Here is a 22,844-nt window from a genome sequence, read left to right as displayed (position 1 = left end):
TAGAGGACACTGAATGCAAAACCGGGGAGGGTACAAAGAGGTGGCCTATTCTGAGGGCACCAGGCCTGAAAACTCCTACCCAAACAAAAAACAGCTTTGTCCGAAGTCAAGGAAAAAAGGGAAAGGCCCAAGGACACTGACCCGCAGAAGTCCATAACCTTGCTAGAGACCCCAGGACCTAGACTCGACTGAGCCAAACAAGCCTCCGAATAGACACCGTCCTCCGACAGTCAGTCCCACAACAACACACCCCTTACTAGAGAAAGGGCTACAAAACCAATTCTGCCAAAAAGGAGAAAAGGACATGGATAAGACATCCATAAAGGACTCCAGAGAATCACAAAGTGGGGCACAAACGAGCCCCAAGGACACAAAGCTAAAACCCCGAAAACCAGGGCCAAGCTAACAAGAACCCAACCATCCAGCAGAAACAAAGGGAGGCAGACCCAAACCCCAGTCTGCACAGCATCCAAGGGTTCAAGAATCCTGGAGGCTGACAGAGAAGAGAATCTTTCCTAAGTAGAGTGCATCCACACCCTAGAGACACCTGAAGACAAAGGTCTCCAAAAACCGCTGAAAAGCAGCTCAGAATATCTAAATATTCAGAAACCCTAAGCCTCACGCTCCAAGTTCATATAGGCGAACATCTGACGTCAACACCTGAAGAGCCAAAACACTGCACTCTACCGTCATCCAAAGACGACTCCCAAGATGCAGCCAACCTTCCAACAAAATATGAACGTGGAAGATAAACAGAGCCCCCTAAGGAAGGCTCACCAAAAACTTGCATAACCCGAGTACTAAAATTAGCAGAGCAAACAGATCTCAAATCCTGCTCCAAGCACCAGACCAGCCCAAGCAATAGGCATGTCTAATAGACAAGGGGAACAAGGAGATCCCAAACCCCAAGCACCCTGGGAAATGGAAAATGAAGAGGAGCTAAAGCCCTCCCCCAACAGAGCTCGGGTGCCAACCCAATCCGCTCCTCCAAAATTAAGGGCACTCCCATTAAGAACCTCCTAGGGCTTGGTATAGAAAAAGCGCAAATAGACCCCTTAGGAAGAGAGACTTATATCTCCAACAGTCGGAACAGAACAAGCCACAGAGCCGCAGTAAGCTGCCCCCATGCATAACAGCAATAAAAAAGATACTTGCTCCGACCTCCTGCACGCAGGGCAGGAAAACAACCCTCCAGAGAGAGGAAAAAATCCCAACCTCCGAGCACCAACCGGTACCGATGTAGTCCAAACACCATCCCCCCCTCCTAAAGGGGGAGGAAATGTACAAAAAACAGCGCCAATTGCCCACAATGACATGAGGAAGCCATAGCCTGAATCAAAGTCCAGGACCGAATGACGAATCATCCAGACACAACTGTTGATTGCAACAGAGAAAAACTCCCTCACCAAAAAGGGAAGCACATTCTGCCCGTAAGGACAAACAGTCCCCCACTGAAAACACTGGGTCGTCCCAAACCAACAGGATCATAAAATCTCCAGACCTTCCAAAAAGGATCCGAGACAAGAACCCTGTCCTGAACAGTCCACTGGAACGTAAGTTTCTGGACATCCAAAGAAGTATCAGGACAAGAACCTGGACCCGGGGCCGTTCTAAAATAAATTATACCCCCAGGGGAGCACAAGACACCCCGTCTGAAGCAGAGCAGACATCATAGGGAATGTGATCCGAGCTAACCCAGAAACCGAAAGCAGGTACAGCACTCACTCATAAAATTCCAAGCCCAAAAGGGAAGAGAACACCCCTAGTAGGAGACAAACTCCCTACCAAAAGGGAGCAAGGCAATAACAAAGTCACATAGCCACTCTAGAGCCCCAGGCACAATGGACAACACTCCCAAAGTCCAAGACTAAGGGAATATTTACGAGAACAAAGTCAAGTTCAGAAACAGACTAGTCTCCATAATCTTCTCAGATTATCATTCCGTAGGCCACACCCAAGAGAGAAGAATGCAAAGCATCCCAAGTCCTTTTGAAAGAACCAAAGCGAAAGCTAGCAGTGGAAAGGAGACAACACAGTCTATCGTCCCCAATGTGGAAACGACTAACTCCCGGAAGCGGCAAGAGCCGCAAGGCCCTCAACTTCCTAACTTAAAAACGGCCAAAAGCCATCAAGAAAAGAAGGACAAAGTCCAGACAGTCTCGACCCAAAGGAAGACAAATTTAAATAGGGAACAAATCATAAAAGGACAACCCCAAGGAAGCCTTGGAAGGTAAGTACACCAGGAACTGGCGGAATGAAGGACCTAAAATCTTCCAACCCCCTACAGGGAGGAGGGTACTCTAGTTCCCACAGAGATCGGGAACCAACTGGAATGTCGCAGCAGATCTCAACGGAGCCCCGGCTGACTAAAATTAAAAAGGCCAATGAGGACTGAATACAATCCCCCATGCCCCTAAGCAAACCAAGGACCATCCTGTCGTCTTAGATGCTAGCTGTAACTTGAAACGAAGAACAAGGAAAACAACCTATTAGTGGTGAGAACCACTCGGTGCCCCAGCCTGATCAGCCAGGGCACAACGGACGCCACATGTCTGATATAGACCTCAAGACAGAAGGATCTGTACCCAGTCAGACTCAGGACCAGCCTGAAGCAAAGGGCACCCAGGACTGTCAAAAGGCCACACAAGTCACCCCCTAGAACGGAGAGATAAACAGACAATCTTAGGACGAAAACATGTCCTCACTCTTGAAAAAAACTTCCATAGAAGTAATAGAGCAACCACAAAATCGCGAGTATCCATTCCAGAGAAGAAATTTCCAAATGAAATGTAATAACAAACATGAGCTTTAAAATCAAACAAAATCCATCCCAACCGGATTAACATAAAAGATAGGGCAACTCGCAGGTTATCGCCCAGGAAGAACGGACAACCCCGTAGGACCAGCCCAACAGGGATTCGATACTTCCAAGCTCAGAACTGGAAAAGAACACTCAAATAAAAGAAATGATAAGAAGATTACTTCATCCCCTTATGTCTAATCGCGCATGCCATTCGAAGAGGAAGATTGAGAATCCACCAACCAGTTAAGAGTGGGATCCTCCAGCATCGCCAAAACGTGCCTCAGTAAAACAGGAAGGCGCGCCAGTCTATAACGAAAGGTAAAAGTTACCTCCGCCTGGGCAAATGAGGACCCTTGCCCCCCTGAAGCCTCAGGGGCAGTCGCTCCTCTAGAAGGCTGAACTGGACCAAGCGATCCCATGCCTGACGAGCCCTGGTTAACAGAACACGGACAATATCATAAACACACTCCTGGGAGCTGTAAATGTGCAAGCGCCAAGGATATGGCCATGAGGAACCGTGCCGTAACCTCCGGAGGAAACAAGCCACCTTCCAGAGAAGGATAAGCAGCGTTTGGGTCACCTGCATGCGTAGTAAGGGACGGTTGTAGGGAATGCGCCTTTCGATTAACAGAATACGCAGAGGCAGGTGGCTCAGTGAACCCCTGAATCCCCGATCCTGAGGAACGGAGCACTCTAAAACGGCATTCGGAACATAAATGATGGGCATGAATCACCCGGGCCAATTCATATTCTTCACAAGAAGTAGAATCTGAATCAGAGACATCTGTCTCCAAAAAATCAGAATCCTCCATAACTGGGATACTGAATAAAATGGAGCAATAAGAAAAATATAAACGGCACCTTACAGCCCCAATGGCTGGGGCACTCACCACCTCCTAGGACCCAGACACCAGTGAACCAGAAACATTTCCGTCGCCAAACAGTCAGGAATGCCGAAATGGAGAGCAAAAATTTAACCACGCCCGGTCACAAGGTGTACAGTTGTAATACAGTATGATGAAAGTAAAATGAAACGATCTTACCGGAATCTACGCCGTGGAACAGGAACACGGCCCTTCAAGTGTGACAGATAGTAGCATTGCTTCTGAAATGGACTTGAGAGAAGAAAGCAGGCGGCGAAACTCGTCAAGTCTGATTGCTGGTGGAGCTGTTAACATGAGTCGGGATGGTTTCCCAGAAAGACTCTCCCTGCATCTCCGGACTCTAACTTTCGCCCACGCTCTCACTGAGAGGCTGACAGGGTTACTTAAAACTCCAGTCCCATTCCGAAGAGTACTACCCTCCATAAGAGACTATCAAAACTTCTGACACTTCTCTGCCAACCTCCTGGGACGAAAGGCAAAGAATGACTGGCGGATGGGGGAAGTGGGAGGGGTATTTATGCCGTTCGGCTGGGGTGTCTTTGCCTCCTCCTGGTGGCCAGGTTCTGAATTCCCAAAAGTAATGAATGCCGTTGTGGACTCTTTCCGTTTATGAAGAAAAGTGTATTTCTATAACAGTGTTGGTTATGCAAAACTGGGGAATGGGTAATAAAGGGATTATCTTTCTTTTTAAACAACAAAAATTCTGGTGTTGACTGTCCCTTTAAGATTAGTTGTATTTACTATTAGATCCTTCATGGTCTGTCAATCAATCCATTGTGTGTATATATATATATATATATATATATATATATATATATATATATATATATATATATACTATATAAAAAAAATATATATATATATATATATATAAAAAAAAATATATATATATATATATATATATATATATATATATCAAACGTAGAAATGGCTGCAGCACTCCAATTTCTTTTAAAAAAAAAATTTTTATTACAAGCAGTGAAAGACAGGCGACGTTTCGGGCTTCTGCCCTTTCTCAAGCCAAGTGACTTGGCTAGAGAAAGGGCAGAAGCCCGAAACGTCGCCTGTCTTTCACTGCTTTGTAATAAAAAAATTTTTAAAAGAAATTGGAGTGCTGCAGCCATTTCTACGTTTGATATTATTATCTGCCTGAGGTGAGACAGAGACTGCTTGCACCCATAAACATAAGGAGAATATACACACACACATACACACACAGTGGATGTAAAAAGTCTATACACCCCTGTTAAAATGTCAGGTTTCTGTGATGTAAAAAAATGAGACAAAGAAAATCAATTCAGACTTTTTCCACCTTTAATGTGACCTATAAACTGTACAACTCAATTGAAAAACAAACTGATATCTTTTATGTAAAGGGAAATAAAAATAAAAAACTAAAATATGTTGGTGCATAAGTGTGAACACCCTTTTATAACTGGGGATGTAGCCGTGTTCAGATTTAAGCAATCACATTCAAAACCATGTTAAATAGAAGTCAGTACACACCTGTCACCATTTTAAAGATCTCTGATTAACCCCAAATAAAATTCAGCTGTTCTAGTAGGTCTTTCCTGACATTTTCTTAGTCGCGTCCTACACAAAAGCCATGGTCCGCAGAGAGCGTCTAAAGCATCAGAGGGATCTCATTGTTAAAAGGTATCAGTCAGGAGAAGGGTACAAAATAATTTCCAAGGCATTAGATATACCATGGAACACAGTGAAGACAGTCATCATCTATAAAATATGGTGCAACAGTGACATTACCAAGAACTGGATGTCCCTCCAAAATTGATGAAAAGACGAGAAGAAAACTGGTCTGGGAGGCTGCCAAGAGGCCTACAGCAACATTAAAGGAACTGCAGGAATATCTGGCAAGTACTGGCTGTGTGGTACATGTGACAACAAATTGCCCGTATTCTTCATATGTCTGGGCTATGGGGTAGAGTGGCAAGACGGAAGCCTTTTCTTACAAAAAAAAAACAACATCATCCAAGCCTGGCTAAATTTTGCAAAAACACATCTGAAGTTTCCGAAAAGCATGTTGCATAAGGTGTTCTGGTCTGATGAAACCAAAGTTGAACTTTTTGGCCATAATTCCAAAAGATATGTTTGGCGCAAAAACAACACCGCACATCACCAAAAACACCATACCCACAGTGAAGCATGGTGGTGGCAGCATCATGCTTTGGGGGCTGTTTTTCTTCAGCTGGAACTGGGGCCTTAGTCAAGGTAGAGGGAATAATGAACAGTTCCAAATACCAGACAATATTGGCACAAAACCTTCAGGCTTCTGCTAGAAAGCTGAACATGAAGAGGAACTTCATCTTTCAGCATGACAACGACCCAAAGCATACATCCAAATCAACAAAGGAATGGCTTCACCAGAAGATTAAAGGTTTTGGGATGGCCCAGCCAGAGCCCAGGCCTGACTCCAATTCAAAATCTGTGGGGTGATCTGAAGAGGGCTGTGCACAGGAGATGCCCTCGCATTCTGACAGATTTAGAGTGTTTTTGCAAAGAAGAGTGGACAAATCTTGCCAAGTCAATATGTGCCATGCTGAAAAAACTCATACCCAAAAAGACTGAGTGCTGTAATAAAATCAAAAGGTGCTTCAATAAAGTATTAGTTTAAGGGGTGTTCACACTTATGCAACCATATTATTTTAGATTTTTATTTCCCTTTACCTAAAAGATTTCAGTTGTTTTTCAATTGAGTTTGTACAGTTTATAGGTCACATTAAAAGGTAGAAAAAGTTCTGAAATGATTTATCTTTGTCTCATTTTTTACATCACAGAAACTTGACATTTTAACAGGGTGTGTAGGACTTTTTATGTATATATATATATATATATATATATATATATATATATATATATATATATATAGAGAGAGAGAGAGAGAGAGAGAGAAAAAATATGGGGCCAGATTACAAGTTGAGCACAAAATATCGCTTCTGCGAAAGTGATATTTGCCCTCAATTTAGTAATAACAGCGCACGCAAATGTGCACTGGTATTACAAGTGAGGTGCAATGCGAATGCAACCTTGCTCTCACACTACAAGGAAGCATTGCGCTCATGAGAGTGCGCTTCCATAGGCTGAGCCTATTAGGCTTCAATGGGAGCCTCGTTCTCATGCCTGATACACAGTATGAGAACTAGTGCAGCGAAGGGGGTAAGTCACGCAGCGATTGGCAGCAAATATAAATATTTATGTATATGATTATATACATATGTTTATATGTATATACACATAAATTATATATATATATATATTTACAGGGATAACACAGTTCCCACCCGCCAACTTCAGCCCCCAAAAACTGCTTAGTTCAGTTTGTTGTATTTTTTTTTTGCTTTTTTAAAAAAGGGGACATCACCCATTTTCTGGTGGGCAATTGGCGAACATTTAAAAAATTAACCAGAGGTCAGACCGGTTATTTATTGTGCGCCTGTAAACTGTCGAATTTGCCCATTTGTGGGCTTGCAATAAAATTATCACTCCACTAGTAATCTAGCCCATAATGTATATTAGTGTATCGTTTTTAGTGGTCCCACCCGCTCTATATGCAATGTCAATGCGCTCTCTAGAGAGTTAACCAATTTGCTCCTCTCGTTGTAAGCTACCAGTATCGAACGTAAAAGAAGAATCGGAAGCTATTTCAATTCACTGTTTAAATATAATGTAACTAGTCCTAAAAGCCCGTTCACACGGGCCATATTTTGCAGTACAGCGGTCCCACCCCTTGCTCTCTCTCTCACCCCCTCTCTTTTGTGTCTCTATCCCCCCCTCTTTTGTTGCTCTCTTCTCCCCCTCATTTGCGCTCTCTCTCTCCCCCTCTCTTGAGCTCTCTCCCCCTCTTTTGCGCTCTCTCTCTCCCCCTCTCTTGAGCCTTCCCCCCCTTCTATTTGCGCTCTCTCTCTCCCCCTCTCCTTTTGCACTCTCTTCATTTGGCGCTCTCTCTCCCCCCCCATTTGGCGCTCTCTCCACCCCTCTCTTTTGCTCTCTCTCTCCCCCCCCTCTCTTTTGCTCTCTCTCTCCCCCCTCTCTTTGCTCTCTCTCTCCCCATCCCTCTCTTTTGCTCTCTCTCTCCCCATCCCTCTCTTTTGCTCTCTCTCTCCCCATCCCTCTCTTTTGCTCTGTCTCTCCCCCATCCCTCTCTTTTGCTCTCTCTCTCCATCCCCTCTCTTTTGCTCTTCTTCCCTCTCTTCTGCTCTTTCCCTCTATTCTCCTCTCTCCCCCCCCTCTCTTCTGCTCTTTCCCCTCTATTCTCCTCTCTCCCCCCCCTCTCCTCTCTCCCCCCCTCTCTTCTGCTCTTCCCCCTCTCTTCTGCTCTTCCCCCTCTCTTCTGCTCTTCCCCCTCTCTTCTGCTCTTCCCCCTCTCTTCTGCTCTTCCCCCTCTCTTCTGCTCTTCCCCCTCTCTTCTGCTCTTCCCCCTCTCTTCTGCTCTTCCCCCCTCTCTTCTGCTCTTCCCCCTCTCTTCTGCTCTTCCCCCTCTCTTCTGCTCTTCCCCCTCTCTTCTGCTCTTCCCCTCTCTTCTGCTCTTTCCCCCTCTCTTCTGCTCTTTCCCCTCTCTTCTGCTCTTCCCCCTCTCTTCTGCTCTTCCCCCTCTCTTCTGCTCTTCCCCCTCTCTTCTGCTCTTCCCCTCCTTTACCTCTTTCCTCACCCTTTACCTCTTTCCTCTCCCTTTAGCTCTTTCCTCTCCCTTTAGCTCTTTCCTCTCCCTTTAGCTCTTTCCTCTCCCTTTAGCTCTTTCCTCTCCCTTTACCCTCTTTCCTCTCCCTTTACCTCTTTACCTCTTTCCTCTCCCTTTACCTCTTTCCTCTCCCTTTACCTCTTTCCTCTCCCTTTACCTCTTTCCTCTCCCTTTACCTCTTTCCTCTCCCTTTACCTCTTTCCTCTCCCTTTACCTCTTTCCTCTCCCTTTACCTCTTTCCTCTCCCTTTACCTCTTTCCTCTCCCTTTACCTCTTTCCTCTCCCTTTACCTCTTAGCTCTCCCTTTACCTCTTTCCTCTCCCTTTACCTCTTTCCTCTCCCTTTACCTCTTTCATATCTCTTTTTGTCTCTCCCCCTCTCTTTCTATTTCTCTCCCCCGCCATGCCCGGCCACGCCCACGACCACTTTCGCCACAAACAGCATGAATAGTCAGGTAAGGCCAGATGGGTTTGTCCTCGTGCTGTCTCTACTGCGCATGACAGCTTCGGACAAACACACTTGGCCTTTTATATAATAGGATGGGGACTCTTTTTTTTTAAGAATCCGAGCTTGAAATGGGCCTCTGCTAGAAGACTGGCAGCTTTGCGCATACATAGAAGAGTTTAGCAGCTCTCACATAGAAAACAGTGAGCCGTATGGCTGCGCTGGTGATTGGTGCTCAAACGGAAATAGAACACAACATTCTTCTTTCATGATTCAGATGATACATACAAATATAACCCCTTTGAGTCGGCATCAAAGTGTAAACACTTGCTGTAAAAATAAAAAACCACACGATCGTCAATGAGACTTCAAGGCCAGGATCGGATCATGGGAGACTGCCTACGCTGCTAGGCACGCCCCTCCCCAGTCCAATTGTTAATTGGGTCAAAGGGGGGAGACAACAGGACAAATATAAGGTAGGACATTCCATGACATCCTAACGGCGTTAAAGCCCAGTGCTATTAGGACGGCATGTACTTCTATTATCAAATTTTCTTGTTATCCTTTGTTGTAAAAGCAGGATGGTAAGTTCAGTACTATATGGTAGCAGTTTTGCAACAAAGTTATACATTAGCAAGAGCACTAGATGGCAGCACTATTTCCTATCATGTAGTACTGATGTTATACATTAGCAAGAGCACTAGATGGCAGCACTATTTCCTGTCATGTAGTACTAATGTTATACATTAGCAAGAGCACTAGATGGCAAGCACTATCTCCTCTCATGTAGTACTAATGTTATACATTAGCAAGAGCACTAGATGGCAGCACTATTTCCTGTCATGTAGTACTAATGTTATACATTAGCAAGAGCACTAGAGGGCAGCACTATTTCCTGTCATGTAGTACTAATGTTATACATTAGCAAAGAGCACTAGAGGGCAGCACTATTTACTGTCATGTAGTACTAATGTTATACATAGCATGAACACTAGATGGCAGCACTATTTCCTGTCATGTAGTATTAATGGTTATACATTAGCAAGAGCACTAGATTGGCAGCACTATTTCCTGTCATGTAGTACTAATGTTTTACATTAGCAAGAGCACTAGATGGTAGCACTATTTCCTGTCATGTAGTACTGTTATACATTAGCAAGAGCACTAGATGGCAGCACTATTTCCTGTCATGTAGTACTAATGTTATACATTAGAAAAGAGCACTAGATGGCAGCACTATTTCCTGTCATGTAGTATTAATGTTATACATTAGCAAGAGAACTAGAGGGCAGCACTATTTCCTGTCATGTAGTACTAATATTATACATTAGCAAGAACACTAGATGGCAGCACTATTTACTGTCATGTAGTACTAATGTTATACATTAACAAGAGCACTAGATGGCAGCACTATTTCCTGTCATGTAGTACTAATGTTATACATTAGCAGGAGCACTAGATGGCAGCACTATTTCCTGTCATGTAGTACTGATGTTATACATTAGCAAGAGCACTAGATGGGCAGTACTATTTCCTGTCATGTAGTACTAATGTTATACATTAGCAAGAGCACTAGATGGCAGCACTATTTCCTGTCATGTAGTACTAATGTTATACATTAGCAAGAGCACTAGAGGGAAGCACTATTCCTGTCATGTAGTACTAATGTTATACATTAGCAAGAGCACTAGAGGGCAGCACTATTTCCTGTCATGTAGTACTGATGTTATACATTAGCAAGAGCACTAGAGGGCAGCACTATTTCCTGTCATGTAGCACTAATGTTATACATTAGCAAGAGCACTAGAGGGGCAGCACTATTCCTGTCATGTAGTACTAATGTATACATTAGCAAGAGCACTAGAGGGCAGCACTATTTCCTGTCATGTAGTACTGTTATACATTAGGCAAGAGCACTAGATGGCAGCACTATTTCCTGTAGTTTAGTGCTCCAGACATGCACTGCAAATTTAATAACAGAAGGGGGTTTCATGTCCCCTTTAATGAGAAAAAATATATTATAACAAATGTATTACAAAATAACTAAACAAAACCAAAACATTTATATTTCAGATTTAAATGATACTCTTTCAAATGCGCAAAATTGACCATCATTTTAAGCACATATTAATAGCATGATTTAACATAAATTGATTTAAAGGGACAGTCTAGTCCAAAATGTCATTATTTCAGATAGGGCATGTAATTTTTAACAACTTTCCAATTTACTTTTATCACCAAATTTGCTTTGTTTTCGTGGTGTTCTTAGGTTCACTAGAGGGTCTTAGTTCATGTGTGTCATATAAACACGTGGAGTTACCAAGGAGTCAGCACTGATTGGCTAAAATAAAAATCTGTCAAAAGAACTGAAATAAGGAGGCAGCCTGCAGAGGATAGCTGTGTTGGTTATGCAAAACGAAGGAATGGGTAATTAAGGGATTAGCTATGTTTTTAAGCAATACAATTTCTGGTGTACACTTTCCCTTTAACCGTTTCATGCTACAGATGTTTTAGAGGTTTGGTAATAATTGCATTTACACATAAATTTTAAACTTTTTTTCTGTGAGCTACCCACACAGATTATACCTCAATTATTTTCAGAAGACCAATCATTTAACAAAAAAATGACATTAGTATGCAGTAATATAATATGAGAAAATGCCACTAAATGACATGCAAAAAACATTATTTCCTAAATATTTCACTACATTTTATTAGCCCACGTTTAGCATCAGTTCACCTTCCCAAAACAGACAAATGTAGGATTTTATATTTATATTGTTTAATTAAAATGAACTATTAAAAAAATCATAAGAGAACATTTATTATTTTTGTCACTATGCAGCATGTTACAGTTACCAACAGCGTACCAAGGGTTAATACCAGATGAACAACGTCCTGCATAGGGAATCAGCAATTCACCAAACCAGCCAGTTTTCAGGTTTAAACAGAATATATGCTTTATTTGAAGGCAGCACACAGATTTATACACCCTGGCTTCAGGTTACAAAGGGCATTGGTTAACAGTAAAAGCAAACATATGAACAATGCATCAAACAATTGTCTATTCACAGGTAAAACAGATTAACATATTAAGTTAATTAACTAGGGAAGAACGTTTACTCAGACAATCTGATGTTGGGCAGTCTAGTTAACATAATCACACAATGACACAATCAGTTTACCCAGACAGACTCCTGAGACACAATCAGATCTTAAACATACATAGAATACATCTTATTACAGATATAGGAACAGTTCTTATTAGCTATAAAGTCTTTTATGCCCACTTTGCTTATAGAGTCACAATTGCTCCCACAAGGGGCACTCACACCCTGTACCCATCCTGTATTTATGGATTACAGGGTGACATAGACATAAGACAGAGGTATGAAAGTACATGGGGTGTCCAGCATATAAAATTCCATATTTCCATGCAGTCTCTGGGTATCCTTAAGCCCATGTACCTCCAGCCCAAAGAATGTTCCATAACAGGGCCCTCCAATGTACAGTGGCGAGATTGGGTTTTGTCACATCTCTCCCCTTTTCCAAACAGACTAACAGGGTATCTGAACCTCCTGCCGGTCAGTGCCCTGGTTAGTCCAGCAACCCACCCATAAAACACAATTAGTAGTACAGCCCACCCACAATAAATGGTTACTACACCTGGAGTACGGGGAAAACTTGTCCATGTCCAGGTGCCTCACCACAGCTGTGTGGGGGGACTGGTACGCTGAATTGGTGGGTTGCGAGGTGGGCAGAGACCAGCTGTACTCTGCCCGGGTGCCAGCACTACCATGGAAGTAGCCTGGTGGGAGCCTGGTTGCTGGAGGGGAAGACCGACTGTCTCCCTTCGGATACATAGCTGTGCTGCTGGAGGGGGAGACCAATCGTCTCCACTTTGGCTAAACAGCCGTGTTGCTGGGGGACAGGACCATCAAACTCCTCTCCCTCTGGTTTGTCATGCTCGGCTGTCCAGGGTATATACTGTGGCATATACCACCAGAGCGCCTGGTAGGGCATGTCAGTTTGCTGGGACAATCCATCTGTATTCCCGTTATGAGAGAGATTCCTGTCCATACAAACAAGGGTTCAAATTCCTCAGTGCCCAGACCAGGGCCAAACAGTCCTTCAAAATCCCATCAGCTTCTTTACGAGTTTTATGTACCTGCTCTTTATAGGTATCCACAATCCCTTCATACTGACATAGGGTGCCCTTGAGTTGCTGCACCTCACTATGAGCCAGCGTCAGCTTCTCCTCCAGTGTCACTAAGTTTGTCTTAATGTTTCATGTTCCACTCTCAAGCTGGTGTTTTCTGCCAGTTTGTCGGTGCAGCTTGTCTAGCAGAGATTCCCTGTTCTAAACGTGCTTTTTCCTCTGCGCTCCTCTTCTCCTTCATCAGCGCATTGTAACGGGACCTCCACATATCAATAGCGGATAGAGATTTACTGAGCTCAGCGTCCTGGGGCTTAGCAGCAGGTGGGTCAGTCTCTGCTGCACGGATCTGGGCACGGGTTAGTCCACAGAGTTAACATCAGCGGGACCCATAGGAGCGTAGGCAGAAACAAGGAGGGGGCCAAAGTCATTTCCAAGAAGAACATCAGCAGGTAAGTCCTTCTTGACCCCCACATTCACAGGTCTAGCGCCCCACTCCCCAATCCCAAATGTACCCTGGCAACAGGTAGGCTGAACACATCGCCCCCTGCCTACCCTCACAGCCACAGTGTCTCCAGTGTACTGTTTCTCAGACACCAAGTTCTTTTGAAGCAAGGTCATGGTAGCACCAGTATCCCGTAGACCACTGGACCTTCTTCCCATTCACTTTAACCAGTTGCCGGTTATTCCGGTGGGCAAGCTTGCACAAGGTCTGCCTCATGTAGGAGGCTCCAGCATTCTTGCGCCTCTACTTAGCGGGGCCGCAGGCTGAGGATTACGTGGGATTCCGCCGGCGGGGTCTTCTCCAGGACTGCGCTTGGTTCGCTGCGTTTAGGGGACACTCTGGTCTTTTGTGCCCTAGTTGCTTACATCTAAAGCACCGAATAGGTTGTGAGTAGCCCCGCGAATTGAACAGGGCTCTCTGAGGGTAGTTCGTGGCCGGAGGCCCGTGTGGTATAGGCGGTGCGCCGGGGTTTGGTAACTGGCAGCTGCTGGGGTGACTGGGGGTCTGTACTCCACTCTAGCAGGGGGCTGAGTGGTAGCAATGTCCAGTTTGCGGGCATCCGTATACTCATCTGCCAAGCGAGCCGCTTCCTGCAGGGTGGAGGGTTTACCGGTCCCGAACCCACTCTCGAACTCCTGCGGGTAACTTGTCGAAGCAATGTTCCAACAGGAAGAGCTGCAGCACCTCTTCCCCAGATATGGCTTGGCACCCCACCCGCTATCCAGTGAGCTGCTGTGCGGTGCACCCTTACATGCCCACTCAAGGTAGGAATCTCCAGCTAATTTAACAGTGTCTCTGAACCGTCTCCGGTATGCCTCCGGTGTAACCGCATACCTGGAGAGCAGAGCCTCTTTTACCAGTATTATAATCCCTGACTTCCTCATCTGGAATGGCCCGAAAAGCCTCTCTGGCCCGGCCGGGATAAATTTTCCAGATAATATCGTGACCCAGTCCTCTGCGGGTACCTTGTGTAGTGCACATTGCCTCTCAAAATCCGCAAGGTACCCATCAATCTCTCCTTCTGTTTCCAGGAAGTTTTTTAAAAGCTGCAAAATTTACTTTTCTCTTTTCCATCTTAGTCAGTATTGTAATAATCCCCCTCTTCCTGAGGTTACTGGCTTGTGTAGTTGCTCTTCTGGGCGATAAGGTTCATTCCGTCGCTGCCACCAATGTTACAGTACCAACAGCGTACCAAGGGTTAATACCAGATGAACAACGTCCTGCATAGGGAATCAGCAATTCACAAACCAGCCAGTTTTCAGGTTTAAAACAGAATATATGCTTTATTTGAAGGCAGCACCACAGATTTATACACCCTGGCTTCAGGTTACAAAGGGCATTGGTTTAACAGTAAAGCAAACATATGAACAATGCATCAAACAATTGTCTATTCACAGGTAAAACAGATTAACATATTAAGTTAATTAACTAGGGAAGAACGTTTACTCAGGGCAATCTGATGTTGGGCAGTCTAGTTAACATAATCACACAATGACACAATCAGTTTACCCAGACAGACTCCTGAGACACAATCAGATCTTAAACATACATAGAATACATCTTATTACAGAATATAGGAACAGTTCTTATTAGCTATAAAGTCCTTTATGCCCACTTTGCTTATAGAGTCACAATTGCTCCCACAAGGGGCACTCACACCCTGTACCCATCCTGTATTTATGGATACAGGGTGACATAGACATAAGACAGAGGTATGAAAGTACATGGGGTGTCCAGCATATAAAATTCCATATTTCCATGCAGTCTCTGGGTATCCTTAAGCCCATGTACCTCCAGCCCAAAGAATGTTCCATAACAGGCCCTCCAATGTACAGTGGCGAGATTGGTTTTGTCACACAGCATAAAAAAAATTAAGAACAAAATAATGCAGCGGCGCTAGCGAGTCTTAAAAAGTCATATAAAACAAATCTTTTATTAAAATCATCATAAAAATACAAAACCACATCTCAGGAAGAGAGATTATGACGCATTTCGTGCCTGCTACAGGCGTTTAGTCATAGCCATGACTTATGGCTAAGCGCCCATAGCAGGCTGTGAAATGCGTCAAGTTTGTATTCTTTTATGTTGATTTTACTAAAGATTTGTTTTTATGCACTTTATTTTTGTTGTTTCCGTTTTTTTTAAGGCTTGTTTCAACGTTAAGCTGGACACTGCTCTCACACTGTAAATAAATAAATTATATATATATATATATATTTATACTATATATATATATATATATATATATATATTATATATATATATATATAAATATATATATATATATATATATATAAATAAAATATTATTGTTTTTACAATACAACTAGGAAATTCAGTTGCCAAAAACACATGGAGCCCTATCAAATGCTAAAAAAAGAAGGAAATTCTAAAATTAAACATGCTACCCCCAGAGAATGTTATCATATAATATAACACAATAATAATAGAATTTAATATTATTTATTTTGGGGATTTTAATTCCATGCTTTTTAAAGTTTTATAGTGAACCGTAACTCTGGCATTAAAGTGATGGTAAACTTTGACTTTTTTAGGTTACAATATTTGTAATCATAAACTAAAAGATGGGGACTTTCATTCATGAAAGGCTTTGGAAACGCTTACATTTTTAATTAATTACCCTTTCATGTTTTTCTGTATGTTGCCGTTCCTCCGCCCAGAACGGATTGTCTATTTCCTACTTCACCGACGATTCAGGCAGTAGCCAAAATCGTATTGCGCCCCTTTTGGCACCATGTATCGTCAGTAGGGAAATAGACTATCCGTTACGGGTGGAGGAACGCCAACATATAGGAAAACATGGAAGGGTAATGAATAAAAACAAATTAAGCGTTTTCAAATCCTTTCATGAATGTAAGTCCCCAACTTTTAGTTTATGATTACAAATATTGTAACTAAAAAAAAGTTAAAAAGTTTACCATCACTTAAATATATTTTTTGTTGTGCCACTGTTTGCGGTTTGTGGGAGTGCAGTCTGCTGGGCCGGCTGAGAAGTCCCAGTCTGTGTTTCCAGCACCTATCTGGTGCTACACGTATGTAAGTGTATTTCGTCATTGCATAAGGTCACTGTGTCCTGCTGTGCTAGGTGATGCGGTTTTGGGTTTCTCTTTATAGGATCACCCACACTTTTGGATTTCCGTATCCTACCTACCTACCGGACCTTCACTGCCAGTGCTCAGTCTGCTGGACGAATGCGAGGTTCCAGCCTGCCCTGTAAGCGCTCTTTAGGTGCTTTTTTTCACTTATGAGTAGGGACTCTGTCCTTGTAGTCAACTTGTGGCACCTTTTGTGTTCTTTTCCTCCATATTCTACAGATCATCCCTGAGCCAAGAGTTTGACCACCTCTGGGCCAACAGCAGCCATGACTAGTCAGGACTTTTATTGTTTGTTTTTTATTGTTAGTTTATAGTTTTGTTTTTTCATACATGTATCTTATTAAAAGGGACATTACACACTGGAGATGGTAATATAAAATGATAAATCATAAATAAAAAACAAACTCTACAATATACTTTCATTATTTATTTTGTCCCCTTTTCCAGTAATTCCATTCTGAAACTGTAAGCTTTTCAGTTCCTGTTAGAAATGTAAGTGCAGAACACTTGGGAAACTTTGGCCCTCCTGGTAGGAATGTATATCCCATACGTCACTAGCTCATGGACTCTTGCTAATTACATGAAAGAAATGGAAGTGCAGAACACTGTTATATCCCACACAGCCATTGGCTGCACACTCTAGTGACCTATTTATAACTGTCCCTAATTGGCCACAGCAGAGAAGGTAACCTAAGTTACAACATGGCAGCTCCCATTGTTTTATAGACACTAAAACTTTACACTTATTTTGTCAATATTTAAACAGCTAATGAAACTTTATAAAATACATCTACAGGTTATTCCGACTAATCTTTTCTCTGAGTGCATCATTCTATCTAGCATTTGTTTAGTGTTTAATGTCCCTTAATTTGTTGCTGAGAGCGCCCCCTAGGCGTCTATATTGTGGTAATTGTTATATATCACTTATTTCTTGCATTGAAAGCCAATACCCTTTCTCAGTAGAATCGTCATCCTCGGTTTTTTACTTGAAGTAGTTCAGGACTACTAGAGAACACGCATGTTGGATGCAGAACGACCCCTTGCTTGTTCTTAGTATGGAACACCTACAACAGGAAGGTTAAACTGAGAAAAGTGATCTAAAGTTATCACTGTTTTAGTGTAAACATTTTCCTCTTGCACGTGCATGTTGAAGCATAGCTGGATATTCTCAGTCACCAGCATTTTAAATACTGCAGCTGCTCAGAGCACTAGTGGGGCCTTGTATCATGTCAGCAATTAACAAATGGAGTCACTATCAGATGGTACAAGCACCTTAGGCTCTATTAGCAAGTGCTGTGTTTTAAAATGCTGGTGCACGGTGCATACTTTAGATACACTTTTGAAACAGCTGTTAGCTTTTATAAGAAGCCTTTTTGCCAATACGGGTATATTACACAAATGCTTCTATTCAGAACTGAAATGTTCCCATGTGGATTACAATTGTGGTTGGAATGTCCCTTTAAGCTTTCATGATTCAGGTAGAACATACCATTTTTAAAAAAAAACATCCAATTTACTTCTATTATCTAATTTGCTTCATTCCCTTGGTATCCTTCTGCTGAGAAGCATACCTAGGTAGTTTAGGAGCAGTAACATATGTGGCTGCACATATATAAATGCAACTTGTCATTGGCTCACCAGATGTGTACAGCTAGTTCCCAGTGGTGTACTGCTTCTCTACCGTCAACCAAAAGGATACCAAGAGAATGAAGCAAATTTGACGTAAATTGGCAAGTTGTTTTAAATTGTATGTTCTATCTGAATCATGTTAGAAAAACATGGGCGGGGTTCCATTGGTTTTGTGGCGCCTAGGAAAACGTGTAACTTGTAGGGGAAAACTACAGACAGAGGGGGCCCTTCAACCTTACCCTAAATCAGGCCTTTGTTACTGGACATCGTTTAGGAAAATATTTTGTGTCTTTAATAGCCTACCTTTATATCCAGCTCTTAAAGGGACATAAAACCCCCATATTCATTAATAATATTATTGTTATTATCGGTTATTTGTAGAGCCAACAGATTCCGCAGCGCTAATAGAGCATATCATTTTTAAAATAACTTTCCAATTTACTTTTTATTTAATTTGTTTCATTTTCTTGGTATCTCTTGTTGGAGTAACTAAGGGAAAAAACACCGGGTTGAGCCAATGAGAACAGGCATTTGTGTGCAGCCACCAATGAGCAGCTAGCTCCCAGTAGCGCACTGCTGTTTTCTAAGCTTTCCTAGGTATGATTTTCAGCAAAACAATATATAATAGAAGTAGATTGAAAAAGTTGTTTACAATGGCCATGCTCTATTTGAATCATGAAAGAAATAATTGTGTTTTATGTCCCTTTAAGGCTTCTCAAATATTGATCTGCAACCCCCCATGTGTTAAAGGGACAGTCAAGTCCAAAAAATCTCATGATTCAAATAGGGCATGTAATTTTAAACAACTTTCCAATTTACTTTTACAACAAATTTGCTGTGTTCTATTCGTATTCTTAGTTGAAAGCTAAACCTAGGTAGGCTCATATGCTAATTTCTTAGACCTTGAAGGCCGCCTCTAATCCAAATACCTTTTGACAGTTTTTCACCACTAGAGGGTGTTAGTTCATGTGTTTCATATAGATAACATTGAGCTTACGCGCGTGAAGTTACCTAGGAGTCAGCCCTGATTGGCTAAAATGCAAGTCTGTCAAAAGGACTGAAATAAGGGGGCAGTATGCAGAGATTTAGATACAAGGTCATCACAGAGGTAAAACTAATATTATTTTAACTGTGTTGGTTATGCAAAACTGGGGAATGGGTAATAAAGGGATTATCTATCTATTTAAACAACAACAATTCTGGTGTTGACTGTCCCTTTAAATTGCTGGCCATCGAGGCGGAGCCTGGAGCTGGAAGGAGATGGCTGCTTAGTTTGGGAGCTCCGTGCAGCACTATACTGTAAACAGATATGTGGGTAAAGTGAAAAGTCAAGGAATAGCCTGATTGCTGTGGACAAGAGGCTACACACATCCGGAATCGATAGAGACTGCAGCTGGCCACTAACAGTTTGCTATAACGGCTGGAAATAGCTAGAGAAGGCAGATGCCGATCGCCATCTTGCTTTTGTGGCGCACTTACAAATGAGCGATATCACACGGCACTCATCAACCACGCAAGGGCCCTGAAGCAGCCAAAGCCTCCTGCTGCCGCAACCTAAGTGAAGCAGACAAACCGGGTAATTATTAGACCGGACAACCGGTCTTACACAGCAACCGGATGAGGCCCCCGGGAAAGATGAGAGGAACAGCTCCCACCACTAGATGCGGTTAAGAGAGGTAATGGAGTTCTAACTTTCACAGGAGTGAGGAGGTGGGGAACGAAATTGAGATGGAGATATAGAAAGTGAGTCAATATGCAATAGACTTAAAGGTACAGGGTGGACTAGAAAGAAGAGGTTTGCAGCACTAAGCAGTATTGACAGACAAGCCACAGGACATTGAGAAACTTAACATGTTTTGGTCACAGGGCAGTAATCAACTTGCTACATACAGCTCTAAATAGCTGTTTAAAGAGACAGTAATTGCAGAAGCTGATATTTATAAGCCAACTACGAGGCAATCCACAATGTGGCAAGGGAACAATAAGGGCCTTTAAAAGGATGGACTATATGCCACCTCTTATCCCAAGGGGTTAATATTAGCGACTAATATGGAGTAAGGATTTTATAAGTCTATCAATAAATGCTGGCTGCTACAATACGGATGTAATAGCTTACTGTTGAAGAGAATTTAAAATACCACCAACACTGGGTTGCTGTTTAGATTTTGGTCTGGCTACTCAATAAGCTGTATAAAATTGCTCTAAAAGCATACACCTCCTAACCTCAGTTTTGGGTCTTAAGATTCACTTCCCACCACGATGTCAGTCAGGAAACAGAATAAGCCGGCCCAAGGGCCTAAACCACCAGCAGCTAGTCTGTTTTTTTAAACCGGCTAAGGGGGAGAAAACTTTAGATTCAAACAATTGCAACGCTTGACGAAGAAAACGATTTCTGATACAGGTCACAGTGCTGGAAGATGATACAATTCCGGCTACAAGAGCTGATTTAAAGACATTGGTATCTAAGCAGGACATCACTGCAAACTCTCGATAAACTTTGGGAGAAATTTGATGCTTTCCAAAATACTGTCACCAATAGCCTGGCGGACATAACACAGATATCTCAGATTTGGGTAATAGGGTAGCTACCCTAGAGGAAAATGAGACCACCACTACAGAAGACCTCTCTAACCTCACACAAAAGCTCTCCACTCAACAGCAGGAAATGAATGAGATGCATGACAAAGTGGAAGATCTTGAAAACAGGAGCCGCAGATGTAATCTGCGGCTGAAGGGGATACCTGAGGCAGTCTCGGCAGAAAGAGCTTCCCGTCTATCTACACCAATTATTTCAAGCCATCACGGGAGAAGTAGGTGAGGAAAAATTTCAAATGGAGAGAGCACACCGTGCATTAAGAGCCAGACCAAACAGAGGATGCACCGCCTAGAGATGTTATTGTTAAGTTCCTCAGATTCCCAGGAAAAGGAAGGTATTCTATCATCAGCTAGAAAGCACCCTACTTTTAAATTCCAAGGTGTGGTTAATCCAGTTTTTCCAAGATCTTTGTATCAGGACACTTCAGATCAGAAACTATTTGAGGCCTCTTACCACTCTCTTGAGAAAGCATCAGATTGGGTACCGATGGGGATTCCCCTTTTGCCTATTTATTCAACACAATGGTAGATCACTAAACCTGAAAGAAGTATCGGAAATACCAGATATATGTCGCAGACTGCAATTGGAAACGCCTGAGATACCCCAACTAAATCAAACAGAAGACTCCTCTCCAGCATCATCAAGCAGATTCATCAACAGAGACAGTAATGGACCTAGAGTCTCAAAAAGAAAAGCTAAGTCTTGACATTCTCTTCCCCACTGATTTATTTAGATTAAGTCCTATCCAATCTCTCTGAGACAAGAGGGAGATGGGGAGGTACACCCATCTCCACATCTAATCTAATCTCTGGAGGGAGAACCCGATATGCAAGGAATTTTGATAATCACTGGTCTCCTACTAGAGGGAGCTGGAATGAGACGGTCTCCTTTGAGTAAAAGGTTTTGAAAATATTTGGGTATGTTTTCAAGGGTGGCACAACTGACAGGGTTAAGAAAATGTCAAACCTAGCTATAACCCCCTTTTGTGTCTGTGGGGGGGGGGGGGGGGTTTTGTTTCTTTTTTGGCCTTTATAATACCACCTTTTCTTATACTCTTACCCGACAAGTCTCTTGCCCCCTCTTCAAGGGGGAAGGAGAAAATATCTAATGTTCTAATTTTTACAGTTATAGTACGGAAGGTTAATAGAATACGATCAACCTGTGTAAGGAGGAGGTCAGGGTTGAGACTATTCTTGTTTTCTACATTTTATTGTTTTTCTTATATAGGAGGAAAATAATTTTAGTTCTTAATTATCTTGTTTTAATGAGGTTTTTGAACAGATTGTTATTGAATGTAAACTTATTTGTTCTTGTTTTTGTTTATGTTCTGTTGACTCATCTTGCCTATTTCCATGAATCACCCAACAAGAGAAAGTTTTGTCTACAATGCCTTCGGGCAACAAGAGTGATAGCAGAGACAGCGGATCCGGGGTGGGCCCCCTACCTCCAAAACAGTGAGTAATGGCTTGTAATCTCAGACTGATATCACACAATGTTAGGGGCCTTAACACAGACCCTTAAGAGACGGACGGCGCTAGGCCAATACAATAGATTAAAAGCGAACATCATTTTCCTTCAGGAGACACATTTTACTAGAGAAGTCATTCCTAAATACTGGGCCAAGGGGTACACGCAACATTTCCACTCTATAACAGATCAAAAGAAAAGAGGTGTGTCAATATTAATTCACCAGTCGGTGGGGTTTGTGGTGGAAGAGACAATAAGGGACCCGGAGGGCAGGTTCTTGATACTTCAAGGGAGAATACATGAAAAGCAAATAATCTTTTGTAATGTATATGCACCTAATGAAACCCAAGCAGCCTTTTTTTTCTCAAGTCTCACATTTATTGACTAGATGGTCACATTCCAGGATAATATTGGGGGGGGATTTTAATGTGCCGATGTATGCTTATCAAAATAAGGACAAAAATCCACTATCCAAAAACAACTGAGACACAATTCTACAATTAAGAAAATAAAAGAGATTTTCTTATCTCACAATATTCTAGACACATG

General features: G+C 42.5%; 1 protein-coding gene across 1 annotated transcript in view; it reads right to left on the bottom strand.

Annotated features, from left to right (window-relative positions):
• Positions 1-22,844, bottom strand: part of DHX34 (DExH-box helicase 34) — an 81,332-nt gene that overhangs the window by 22,494 nt on the left and 35,994 nt on the right. The window contains 1 exon segment of the mRNA XM_053689501.1: positions 17,590-17,667. Within this exon segment, the coding sequence (XP_053545476.1) occupies positions 17,590-17,667 (78 nt within the window).

This window comes from Bombina bombina, chromosome 7 (genome assembly GCF_027579735.1).
Source record: "Bombina bombina isolate aBomBom1 chromosome 7, aBomBom1.pri, whole genome shotgun sequence".
In the NCBI taxonomy this organism is placed as follows: Eukaryota; Metazoa; Chordata; class Amphibia; order Anura; family Bombinatoridae; genus Bombina; species Bombina bombina.
This window is presented reverse-complemented; position numbering and strand designations above follow the sequence as displayed.